At 37.8% G+C, this 13,411-nt stretch overlaps 1 protein-coding gene across 4 annotated transcripts in view; it reads left to right on the top strand.

The window, feature by feature from the left end:
- The first annotated feature begins 399 nt into the window (after positions 1-399).
- LNPK (lunapark, ER junction formation factor) overlaps positions 400-13,411 on the top strand; it is a 75,062-nt gene continuing 62,050 nt past the window's right edge. The window contains exons 1-5 of one of the 4 annotated variants that reach the window (XM_045033978.1): positions 864-1,009; positions 7,360-7,452; position 8,602; positions 9,002-9,043; positions 10,069-10,256. In XM_045033978.1, the coding sequence (XP_044889913.1) occupies positions 879-1,009; positions 7,360-7,452; position 8,602; positions 9,002-9,043; positions 10,069-10,256 (455 nt within the window). In that variant the 5' untranslated portion in view covers positions 864-878. Of the gene's footprint in view, positions 673-851; positions 1,010-7,359; positions 7,453-8,601; positions 8,603-9,001; positions 9,044-10,068; positions 10,257-13,411 lie in introns of those variants that run through there. The other 3 variants (XM_045033976.1, XM_045033977.1, XM_003990886.5) reach the window with 3 other exon arrangements.

The following is a 13,411-nucleotide window of genomic DNA, read 5'->3' as shown; positions in this document are numbered from 1 at the left end:
TTTGCACAACGGGTTAAAACATGTCACGGAGGTAAAACACTGACCAAGGCTTTGGCTTGCTTTTCTACCCTTCTCCATCGTTATCTTGTGTGGTTCAAGTAGCTTTCCTTATTGGGACTTGTCATTTCCAGTTGACTAGGAAATTGCTCTTTAGCCAGTGTTTCAAATCTGAGGTGAGTGCAGCCTGGGTGGTTTATTCGTGGGCCCACGTATCACGACCTGTGTAGGGAGTATCCTGGAGGTAAGAGTTTTCAAATAGAAAACTCAGCTTCTGCCATACATGGGTTTGAAATCAACATCATGTGCCATGTGCAGCTCACCACACACGGGTGAGGTAAGCGTCCTGTCATCAAATGACCCTTTTTGACGTCCATGGGTGATAAGAGCCCCAAGCACTCCTGGAGTCTAGGCTGAATTTTCCCCACTGGCTTGGGAACTGGCCTCTTCTCAGCACTCGCACTGCTGCCGGCTGGATGACAGCCGATCTGGGACTCCTCAAGGCGGAGTCCTTTCCAGACACAGCCGTCTCCACCCTCAACCGCACTCGTCTCTCTCGCGGCCGGTCTAGGACCACCAGGACCAATTTCGGGGTTCTCCTTCTCCAGTGAGACTCGGCAGGACAGGCTTCAAGAGAATCGGGGGCAGAGGACGAGTAAGAAGTAACCGCTATTGGTAAGACTCATAATAAATGGCAGTATACCCCTGAGACACGACGAGGAGCACCCTGCTTAGCCGCGGAAGCCACAGGGACAGGAGGCCCCCGGCCAACGGCCGGACTGGCCCGCCCCAACTGTCCGCTCGGGTCACAGTCACGTGACCGGGGAGCGGCGCGCGCCGGCCGCGGCGCCGATTGGCCGGCGGCGGAAGCGCGGGGTTTGATGGGAAGGAGTTGGCCGGGCCCATCGCTCTGTCAGTGGCGGCTGCTGCCTGCTCGGGAGGCAGGCTGCGCGGTGGCCGCCGAAGCTGGCAGACTTGGACACAGGCGCCGGGCTTTGCCCGCTTCTTGCAGGTAGAACGCTTAAAATGAAGGCAACTGGGGGTGGCGGGCTCGGCAAGGGGGAAGCGCGCCGAGCTTTTCCCTGGGAGATACGCTCCCGGTTCCCCCGCTTGCGTCTCCCAGGCGCCCCCGCCTCATGCCAAGTGGCCTAAGAGCTCTGCGGCGGCGGCTAGTCAAACTCCCGCCGGGCTGCGCGCTAACCAACATCGCCTCCTGCTCCTCTTGATTTCCCAGCCAAGTGGCAGGGCTGACTCTGGAGTGCTAGAGACCCCTTTCCCCCACCTATCCCCGCGAAGGGGAGGTGGTTTCCCCGCCTTGTTCTCAGATTCCGGTGTGGGTGTCTGGGTTGAGCTGAGCATCGGCTCTTTGGCCCGCCTCTGTCGAGACGAAGGGTCCGAAGGTTCTACCCTAAGCTAAGCTGTCGCCTTGAGTGTTCTCTGTCTCGTTTTTTTTCCTCTGAGTTGTGCGGAGGCGCCACGAATTGGACAGATTGGGAGGGATCGAAAACTGTCAGTGTCATGCTGCTCGGCCCAGCCATGTGGGCGTGGATTGTGTGCTGCTTAGAGAAGCCTCTCTACAACCGTTGTCCTTATTTGAGGGACGGTGGGCGGTGTAAGGCTGGAGGGCGGGGAGAGGTTGCGTAGGTGTCTTGGGCGCAGCGGGAGAAGAGCAAATCTAAACTACATCCATAGTTTATTTCTTGGGGGTGCCTGGGTTGGGCGGAGCCTGCGACTCTTGATCTCGAGGTTATGGGTTTAGGCCCCGCATTGAGTGTGGGGATTACTTAAAAATAAACTATTTAAAGAAAATAGTTTAATTTTTTTAATAGTGGGTATGGGTATTGAGAGTTGTGATTGGTGAACTCAGTTTTGCTGATGGTGCCCTCACAGTAATAAAACTGGTGACTCATTGAATTTTCCACGTTCTGCTTTTTTCCCAGTTGGCTTCTGGTTTGTGTCAATTGTTTTCTCCTTTCTCTCTGGCTTGGGTGTCACCGTTGACAGAAATGACCCTGTTCACAGCAGTGTGTGTGCATCTGAGTGAGCTTGGCTTCAGGCGTATGTTCCAACTGGCAGGGAATGCTAATCTCTTGTTCTCAGCAGCCCTCATAGTTCCATTTTAGGAGGAAGTTGATTTTGAACACGTTTTTAAAAACAAGAATGGTGCCTTTAAAATTAGAATTTTAAGTTTCTCTGTCATCTACTAAGATCAGTCCAACACTGTTAATAAAGTTACATGGTGATTATATATTAACTTGAGAGAGAATGTAAGAAAAGAAGTCCTATGACTGTCAAACAGGTATGATTTAATATTAGAAACCTTTCCATATTAAATATAGTCATTTCTTGGAAGTTAGTTCAGAATGAACATCAACTTACCATGAACACCAGAATTAATCAACGTGTAGTAAAGTTACTTTTAGAGGTGTACCTCTTTTCAGTAGTTTTATTTTTGAGCAATAAATGTGGTGGTTTGGTATATTTCAGAATTGCCTTTAGCTAGGATATTGGAAAGTTAGAGTTCTAGAACAAATCACTCTTAAGCTTAAACTGAATAGTACAAATAGAGGTACTGTTGATGGTGACTGAATAGTTTCCACTTAGGTTTGGAAGTTGATAAATATAAAAGTTAACTTGCTTTGCTGTTAAAGGCCTGCAAGATTATTTTAATGGAAGAACCTGCAGGGTATGTTGTTTTATTTTTTTAATGTTAAAGTAAATGGGAGCAAAACATTTTCAGTTAAAATACAAACTGTAACTTATTTTTCCCATTTTAAAATTATGAAAACAGATACTTTATGAGTTTAGAAAGAAAGGTGTTTGTATGAGGAATATTGCTTTCTGATAATAGTAATAATAGTGGCTACAGTTTATTATGTGCACACTAGTTGGACACTGTGTCAGGTGATACATAATTTCATTTAATTCATACAATAATTCTGTAAAGTGTAGATAGCTTCACCACTCTACAGATGTGGAAACTGAGGTTTAGAGAGTTTAATTTACCTAAGATCACGTTGCTAGTATGTGGTTGAGCCATATTTTGAATCCAGATCTTTTTTACTCCTTTATTTTTTTCATTTTATTTAAAAAATTTTTTTGAAATGTTTATTTATTTTTGGGAGAGAGAATGCCAGTGGGGAGAGGCAGAGAGAGGGGGACATAGGATCTCAAGAAGGCTCGATGCTGACAGCAGCAAGCCCAATGTGGGACTCCAACTTACAAACTAAGAGATCATGACCTGAGCCAAAGTTGGTCACTCAATCAACTGAGCCACCCAGGCACCCTTCCATTATTTAAAATAATTAATTAATTAATTATTTTTGGGGGGAGGGGGAGAGGAGCAGAGAGAGAGAGAGGGAGAGGGAGAGGGAGAGAGAGAATCCTAAGCAGGCTCCATGTTCAGCGCAGAGCCCTAGCAGGGGTCGATTCTGTGACCCTGGGATCATGCTCTGAGCTGAAATTATGAGTTAGATGCTCAATTTACTGAGCCACGCCCCTACTCCATTATTTTAATATGACTTGAAGTAAGCTGAGAATTTAAGAATGACATGACCCAGGATTTTAAATTCTGACACCCAAACCTGAGTGTGAATATCAGTTAACATTGAACATTCAAAACATTGAAATAATATGGTGGGCATAATTACTTACTGGAAAACACATTAGATGCATCCAGCTCTTAAGGTCATGTCAGGTTGCACTGTGATATCAGAGTGGAAAGAGACCGTACACATTTATGGAAGAGTTCTTGGGGACAAGCCACTTGAGATTGAGCCATCTGTCCACTTAAGGGCAAACATTGATTTATGCTTCTGAAAGAAATGGTAGTTATTTGCTTCCCATGTATTTTCCATTTGTTGGAAGAGATGGATTAGGAAATAGCAATGACCACAGCAGTAAAAACAATTTATATTGAGGAATTATTTATGTGTTAGACACTGCTGTAAATGCTTTAGAATGCATTGTGTCATTCAAGCCGTTCAACATTAAAAAAAATTTTTTTAATGTTTATTTTTGAGAGAGAGAGCGCGCGTGTGCACGCACAAGTTGGGGAGGGGCAGAGAGAGAGGGGGAGACACGGAATTCGAAGCAGGCTCCATGTTCTGAGCTGTCAGCACAGAGCCGGATGTGATGCTTGAACCCACAAACTGTGAGATTATGACCTGAGCTGAGCCAAAGTTGGTCGCTTAACCGGCTGAGCCGCCCAGGTGCCCCAAGCCTTTCAACGTTTAAAGAGGGTCCTTAACTATCCCTCTTTTGCAGATGAAGATACTGAGTAACTGAGACATTAAATAGCTTATTTGCCCAAGGTTTCATAGTAAGTAATGGGCTACAGGAGTTGGAGTATGGCAAGGAGGGAAAAAGAGTTGGAAAACAGAAGAGGTATGAAACGAAAGCTATAAAGAGTTGATTTACTTAATTTTGTTATGCTTTCATATCTGATGGAAAGTACTACCATTAGTTGTGTATTATAGCAAATCAGCTTCTTTTTTTATTTTAATTTTTTTATGTTTTTATTTTATTTTTGAGAGGGAGACAGAGTGTGAGCAGGGGGAGGGGCAGAGAGAGAGACAGAATCTGAAGCAGGATCCAGCCTCTGAGCTGTCAGCACAGAGCCTGATGCAGGGCTTGAACTCACAGACTATGAGATTATGTGAGCTGAGCTGAAGTCCGACGCTTAACCAACTGAGCCACCAAGGTGCCCCACAGTAAATCAGCTTCTTAATACTGGAATTTGATAGGAAAATTGCTGGAACAATGAGGGTTGACTCATTCTTTGATTATGACATTCTTTGGATATGACATTTAATGACTATTTACCATAATGTTTTTTCGAGGACAAATTCTAAAGCAGAATACTCTGCTTCAGAAATCTCATAGTTTATTTCATTAACACCATAACAGTTCTCCAAGCAAATAATTGATATTAATTGCAACATTATGCACATATTTCATATTATGCTTACTTAAAAAGTGATATTCAGTAAAAAAGTAAAAGCAGTGCTTGCAGACTCCTAGTATCAGTTCTGCCCCTAACTAGAGCTAGGTGCCAAAATGATTTGGCAAATCATTTAGCTTCTCTTCCATGCAGATTTAAACATTCAGATTTAATCAGATGTGGGCTACATGATCCACTGTACCAACACTGTCTCTTGTGTTTATAACTTACTTTCCACTTCAGTAGCTCTGTTTACCAGCTATTTGAGAATGTCAGAGGTGCTTTCATATATTTTATGTATGAATATTCCAATCTAATTTATATAAAGCAGACTTTATTTCTGATTTCGTGTTACTGGGAATAACTAGTTTCTTCATAAAAAGCCAAAACTAAAATGCTGTGTCTGGCTCTGCTACTTAGTATTTTTGGGACCAAATTACTTTACTTCCCTAGCCTCAGTTTCCAACATTTGTAAAATGGGATGATAGTAGTATCTAAATAATAAAAGTCATGTAAGGCGTTTGTTTTAGGGTTTCCTAGAGAAATAGCAGTACTTACCAAATATTTAATTGGTATCTTTATTGTTGTCATTACTTTCTTTTTCAATGTTATTTTAAAGAATTATTTATTTTTAAGTAAACCCTACCCCCAACATGGGGCTCAAACTCCTGACCCCAAGATCAGGAGTCCCATGCTCTACCAACTGAGCCAGCAGACACCCCTGTGATTACTTTTAAGTATTAAAAATCCTGACCTGTGATGGCTACAAACTTAACTTGGAGGCATATAATTGTTAGAAACCAAAACGTGTAGACCAGTTGTGTGCAAAACTCTGTGCTTGACAGCATACAATTAATTCCCGAATAGTAGAGAATTACTATATACTTTGAAAATACCAAGTTAAGTGGCTCATGTAAATCCACCCCCACCCCGTCACCTTTCTTAGTATTTTTAGCATCTTCAGAAGATTTTGAGATCTATTTAATGTTTTAACTGAGAAATTTATACTTTTATGCATTAGAGTTCCAGGATTTCCTAAAACTGCACTTTAGAAATTTGAATACTTAGTTAATATTGAAGGATTAATAATATTTAGGTTGCAACTTAAATGTGGCGGATAACATTCATTATATTTATAAACACCAGAAAATTTCAGGACGGATTATTGGTATATCTGGTACTGGAAATCGCTTTGTAAGTGAAAGTATTTCATAATTAGGCTCTTTGTTACTTCTCTACCCAAGAAAGTCCAAGATGGGTATGCCTTATGCTAATTCCAGCCTATAAATAGTGTCGCAGAGTGAATGTATTTACTTGGTACTGGTATTATTTTGTGATCACATTAATGGTTTTAAAAAATGTAAGAATTATGGCCTAACTTTTTTTGTGTGTGGAAATGAAGTAGTTTTATACATTGGCAGTATATAACTACACCTGGTAAAAGTGTGTAAATTTGAAAGTATGTTTTTACTCTTTCAACTTAAAAGAGTAAAAACTTATATAATTATTGACTGGTAAATTGATTTAGAACCTAAGATTGCCGATACATTTTTATCCATATGGTAATATTATAATACATTTGAGAATACTAGAAAAATGACTGAAATAAGGACATTAGATATACACTAACTGACATGAAGGTCAACTGACTTGAGGGACTTAGACCCAGTTTCAGAGAGAAATGTTTATTTGGGTGTTGGAACAGTAGTGAACAGACCAGAAGTCTGAAGATAGAGTGGTTTTGAATCATGTGTCTTCTGAGCTATTGGGAAAATTGCTGAATGTCTTTTCACTTAATTTTCGTATCTGTAAAATGGTAGTAAGGAAGGCTATCCTGTGAAAAGTGGTGGTATAGTAAGTCTAGTTTACAGAAAATAAAATTAAAGCTCCAGAAGCAATAAATGATTTGCTCAAGGTCACAGGTAGTTCTGTAATCCTTATTTTCTTATTCAAAATCCAGTTGGCTTTCTGTTATTACTTGTGAAATAATGTTATGCTAAACATTGTAAAATGCTAATTCCAAATAACTAGTTTAGTTGGTAGATAGCTGAATGATAGAGATATTGTATTTAAGCGTGTGCAATGAAAGTAGTTTAGTAAAACTTTTCTTACAACATTAGGGGATCTACTGTAAACAACAGCAAATTGCAAAGTAGTATGAATATACGCTGCTAAAATGTCGTGCCATTTAAAAGCCTTTTCAGCTTATTTTTACTTTTAAACATGTCCTGATTTGGAAGAAGGGATTTCTTGAAGGGTAGACTCTATCCCAAGGCTCTCTAAATTAAAATTCCACGTAAGTGGAGTTCAGAGAAATTAGTATTGTATGTTATTTTTTGGCAGTATTGCAACATCTATATTTTATAGTGGGTTTGCTGTGTGTTTAACCTAAAAATTTTAAATACTTGCTTTTTTTCTAGCTGTGAATTCCTTTGGACAATTGATGATATTTATCATTGTGCCCAGTTTCTAAAAATAAAAGATGGGTGGATTATTTTCTCGATGGAAGGTAAGTTATTTTTCTTTATGGCCAGTTCTTAGTCTAATATAAAGTGTCACATAAACCTATTTGTAAAAGTCTCCTTTGTAGTATAGACTTGAGTAAAGCTTGATATTGTCCCTAATTCTATTTAATTTTCTTCCTTTTCTTATGAGTTAGAAGAATTATAATTCTTATGAATTATATTTGGACTTTAATAGTTCTGCTTGCCAGGTAGGTATGTAATGCCTCTGTTTAAAATAATTGTTTCACTTTGGCTTATGAATTATTTTTGTTTATTCATTCATGTGAAAATAGCTATCTTTTCTAGCTTTTTTCCCTTATATTGCCTACATTTCAATCTTACTTGAAAAATAGTTGAAACTATTATTATTGTTGAAATGGTTGAAATTATAGTTGTATGCTATACAATACCTGATTTTACAGGCTATCTCTTTTTGCTTAAAGCTTGTCATAAATATTTGCTGAAGTTATACTAGATATACTTTTAGGAATTAGAGGCTTAAAACAAAATTTGAAATGTAGTTTGATTTTATTGGTTAAGGCTTTAGAGGAAGTATCTCCAATTTAGTACTATAAAATATAAAATATATTAATATATGCTCTTTTCTAATATGAGAGGAGATCATGTAATCTCAGACAAACTACTTTGCTTATTTTTAATTCCTTTTTAGTATAATAATGGAGCCTAGAAATGCTTGGTATACTAGTTTTTGGACTGTTACTGGAACTGCTTTGTTTTGGTATTCCATGGACTCCTTGCTCTTTCCTTTAAAACTCTGTTACAGTTCTGCTTGAGGATCAAATTTGCCTATTTTTTCTTTGTCTTTGTTAGGTTGAATCATATGAAATTACCAATATTCAACAGTTTTGACTTACATAAAAAGCAATTTCATATGGTTCAACCTATGTTAACAACTCTTATGGGAACTGCAATGAATTGATATTCATTATCCTCCTATATTATTGAGTACATAATTGGTAAATGGTTTCACAAGTGTTGTGTGAGACATTTTGGCGGGTTTTTATTCGGGGTGTATAAAAAATATTTTTAACAAACAAGCTCTGCTATAATGAAGTATTCTTAGGTGCCTTTTTAAAATCTAATCTTCAGAAACGTAGGAATTCAGAATGAAGGTAGCCTATTGATTTTGACTTCCAGAGTCCTAAATGAACTTTTAGCAATAGTAAATCAGACCATCTTTAATCTTGAGTTTTTTAATGTAGGAGTTCTTTTGAATAATCATGTCTAAGAAAATTTTTCTTGGAGGAGAAAAGTGTGTTCTGGGATTAAGACTGGTAAAAAATGAACTGTCAGAGTTGAAAGTACTCAGGCTAAAAAGTCAAGTAGGAAAATGCTTGTTTCTTTAATCTTACGTAGTTCTCTTTATAATTTTTATTTAAATCTAAATGTTATTTATAAATAAATAGGAGTATACATTGTTTAACAATATTTGAAAAAGCTTAATTTTGAATTAAAATGTTCTTTTGTGATTTTATAAATCAAAATGTATCTAAGTTTGCAATAACAAGTTTTAATGTCTCATCTGTTTTTATAACAGACAAAACCGTCAACTGTAGAAGTTCTGGAAAATATAGATAAGGTATGTTTTTTAGCTCTGGGGTGTTTTAATTCATTTTAGGTATTACATAAATATTATTATAGTATATGTGTAGTATTTTGGAGACTGGATCTGGTTTGGGAATTAGAGATGATATAGAGTAAGCCTGAAGACTTTAATGTTACATTATTTCAAAAAAATTCAGAGTGAATCAGTGACTTAAGAAGCCTGTGTCAATAGAACCTGTTAGAATGGAATTAGATGCATAGCATGGCATAAATCAACGTTACAGATAGGATAAAGTAGATTATAAGATGGTCTGCAACAATTTTTATCAGTACACAAACTTCACAGCTTTTTTTACTTTCTATTATCAAAAATGGTTATTCCTTAGGAATATTAAGAGTGATGAATAGATTGAAAGAATCTAGTATGGGTCACTGTTTTAATTTTTATTAATTCCTTTTTTTTTTTTTTAATTTTATTTATTATTTATTTTGAGAGAGACAGAGACAGCCCAGGTGGGCGAAGGGCAGAGAGAGAGGGAGACAGAGAATCCCAAGCAGGCTCCACACTGTCATCACGGAGCCTGACATGGAGCTTGAACTCACAAAACTGTGAGATCATGACTTGAGCCGAAACCAAGAGTCGGATGCTTAACCAGCTGAACCACCCAGGCACCCCAGTTTTTATTCATTCTTTCTTTATATAGCCAGATTTTTTTAGACCTTATAAAAGGAGAATTATTACTTGTTTAGTTTAATAAATACTATTTATTGATGTCAATTTCATGCTTGATCTTTGCTAATTTGGTAGGTTAAAAACAGTATCTTAATTTTGCATTTAAGAGTAACTTGTCAGACTAGGCATTTCATGTTTTTAGCCTCATTTAAAATTTTCTTTTTCATATGTTCTATTTAAAAATATTAAGGTATTATATTTCATTGACTTTTAAGAATTATTTCTTTATAACCTCTCTATACTGTTAAAATTTTTTGTTAACGTTTTGATTTCTTTATGAAATTTGAGATTCGCTTCAATAATATAGAATAATTCTCTCTTAACAGGAAATTCAAGCATTGGAAGAATTTAGGGAAAAAAATCAGAGATTACAAAAATTATGGGTTGGAAGATTAATTCTCTACTCTTCAATTCTCTATCTGTTTACATGTTTAATTGTATACTTGTGGTATCTTCCTGATGAATTTACAGCAAGACTTGCCATGACACTTCCGTTTTTTGCTTTCCCATTGATGTAAGTAAATTGTTCTTTTAGTTGACTTTTCCTCTTTTTGACCAGATGGTTTAAATATATTAAGTCTCTCTTTAGTATGAAATAATAATGTCTCAGTTTGAGTAAATTTGTTTGTTTGTTTTTCATTTTGAAAAGTATTTCTTTAAAAAAGTAAACCAACTGTTTAAAACCTTAATTTACAATTCAGCAAATCTGAGGAATCTAACTCAGTGACGTTAGTAATAATGACTCTAGGTGGGAATCTTTTGTGATTCTCTAATAGATGATCATGCTTCCCTAGGGTCATAGGGCATAAAGTGGATATCTCAGATTGTGGGTAGTGGTAAGTGAGGGAGGGTTTGTAAAATAAAAAGAACAACTGACCCAGTAATTCCGAATATATTCCATTCATCCTATCTCTCTTCCCCTGTCTTAGTCACTGCTATAAAGCAATTGACCCTTATTATAGAAATATTTTATAATATAGGCCTTTACTGAAAGTGTGTAATGATTGAATTTTGAGACAATTGAATAAAAAATTGGTACCAATTCTTGGTATTTATGGGTACCAATTTTGTAGGTATTAGATTATAATGGTGTATGGTATACAAAAATACAAAATCTTTGACTATAGATTTTAGACTGCATATATCAATTAGTAAGTATGATGAATATCCTAAAGAGAAGTGTCACATGCTATGGAAACACTTAACAGAGACCCTAACCCAGTCTGGGATGGAGATGGGGGTCAGGGAAGAGCCTTTGTATTCATTTTCTATTGTTGCCACCAATTTAGCAGCTTAGAGCAACACCCATCTATTGTATCACAGTTTGTGTAGATCCAGGTGGCTTGACTGGGTTCTCTGCTTAGAGTCTTGCAGGCCTAAATCAAAGTAATCAATCAGCTGGACCGGGATCTTATTTGGAGTCTCTGTGGGGAGAATCTTCAAGGTCTAGTCAGGTTGTTTGCTGACTTGTGCTGTATCTCTCTGACTTCCAATTCTGCCCTCAACTCAGAGAAAGCTTTGTCTTTAAGGGTTTAACTGATTATATTAGACCCACCAGGATAATCCAGGATAATCTCCCTTGCTTAAAATCTGAGTAATACTTAATTATATTTGCAAAGTCCCTTCACAGCAGTACCTAGATTACTGTTTGATTGTATAACTGGAGGATGGAAATCTTGGGGAGGGAGAGAGATAGTTTTAGAACTCTGCTTACCATAGCCTCCCTGAAAAGTGATCTTTGAGTTTGAGATGCAAAGAATGATTATGTGTATTAAGGGTGGTGTGACAGGGGAGTGGATAGTCTGTTAGAGAGAAGGAACAGCATATATAAAGACCCTGAGGTGGATAGACCGTGGAAGGTTTAAAGAATTGAAAGAAGGCCAAAGACTGGATTATAGGGAAAGTCTGGATAGTTAGGCAAGGGATATTTCTTAAGGGCTTCATAGGCCATGATAATGACTTTAGGACTTAATCTAGAAGTGATAGGAAGTCATTGAAGATTTTTAAGAAGGGATATGGATAAGGGAAGATCTTTATAGGAAGAGAACAGAAAATACAAAGGCTGTGTAATGGAAGAGAGCATGACTTATTTGAGGGTCTGTGATGGAGAGAGTGATAGGAAGTATGCTTGCAGAATCAGATAGGTTCTGGATCATGGGAGGGTCCTGGTGCTAGGAGTTTGAATTTCATTTTGGGTGAAATGGGAAGCTTGTAAAGGTTTTAGTGGAAGAATGGCATGATGAGATTTAAGTTAAGAGGCTCATGTGTGCTGCCTGTGGAGATTGAGTAGAGGAGGACAAGGATAGAAACAGATCAGCTAGGGTGCTGTTATAGGAGTTTAATCTAAAAATCCATCTGGATTGGGACATCCCAGTGGCAGTGGAGATGAATAGATGACTTAGCAGTGTTTCAGAAGTAAAACTGAGACAACTTGATGGGAGGAAATGGAAGGTAATGGAAGAGGAGTCAGTGATATTTAGGTTTTTTGGTGGGTGTAGGATCTCTTTCTTTGGGACTGCTGTAGTAAAAAAAAATTTGTTTAGTCTGTAGTGCAGGACATAATTTCAAATTGGAACTCCAGGAGATCATAAAATTTTAGCTTTTATATGTAGATAAAAGAATAAAAAAATGAGTGCATGCATATTATGAAATAACATCTCTGCCATTTTCTTTATTTTCTTTCTCTTTTGAAATCTTTTGGAATGCTTCTTATCCCAGGTATAGTAGTGGATTTTATAATGCTGAGCCCCCTTCCCTCGTTCCTTTCTAGTTTTTCATTAAAAGAGGGGAGAAAAGAAATTTAGAAAGGGAATAGATGTGATGTTTACTTGATTGAAACATCTTTAAAAAACTTTAAAAAACTCACTTGAGGGCCACCTGGGTGGCTTAGTCTGTTGAGTGTCTGACTCTTGATGTCTCACAGTTGGTGAGTTCTTGCCCTGAATGGGGCTCTGTACTGATATTGTGGAGCCTGATTGGGATTCTCTTTCCCTTCCTTCCTCCCCCTCTCTCTCTCTTTCTCTCTCTCTCTTTCTCTCTCTCTCTGTCTCTCCCTCTCCCTCCCTCCCTCCCTCCCTCTCTGTCTTCCTCCCCCCCCCCCCCTTGCATATGTGCACGGGCTCTCTCTCTCTCTCTCTCTCAAAAATATATAAATAAACTTAACCCCCCCCAAACCCACTTCACTTGACATCCATTACTATATAAAAATAGATTTTTTTTTTAATTATGAAAGATTTGTATCTAGTTGCAAAAGAATGACAGGGAACTTTACTGTGCTAATTCTAATGGCTGTTCACAAATTGTGATCTCCTGGATCTGCTACTATGCTGCAGAAGACTTTTTTTTTTTGGCAAATAAATCATATACTAATTGTTCATAAAAGTAGAAAAACTTAATTTCTTTAAAAATGTTTATTTCTTCAGTTTGATCTTTCTACTCTTGAGTATGAGGCTTTATTGTCCTTACTGCGTCCTTCTGCCTGTTCTGCATCACCTGCATCTAGTATTTCTTGGTTTGTTAAGCTTCAGAGCCATTTCTCACTTTGTCTCATTCACATTTGTGACCTGGTTCTCAACTGCTGCAGCTTCTGTTTCACTGAGCTCTTCACTCTTGGAAGCATAGACCAGTTATCAAACAAAGAATAGAATTGTCCTTCTGATTGATGGCAAT

The sequence above is a fragment of the Felis catus genome, chromosome C1 (assembly GCF_018350175.1).
Source record: "Felis catus isolate Fca126 chromosome C1, F.catus_Fca126_mat1.0, whole genome shotgun sequence".
Lineage (NCBI taxonomy): Eukaryota > Metazoa > Chordata > Mammalia > Carnivora > Felidae > Felis > Felis catus.
This window is presented reverse-complemented; position numbering and strand designations above follow the sequence as displayed.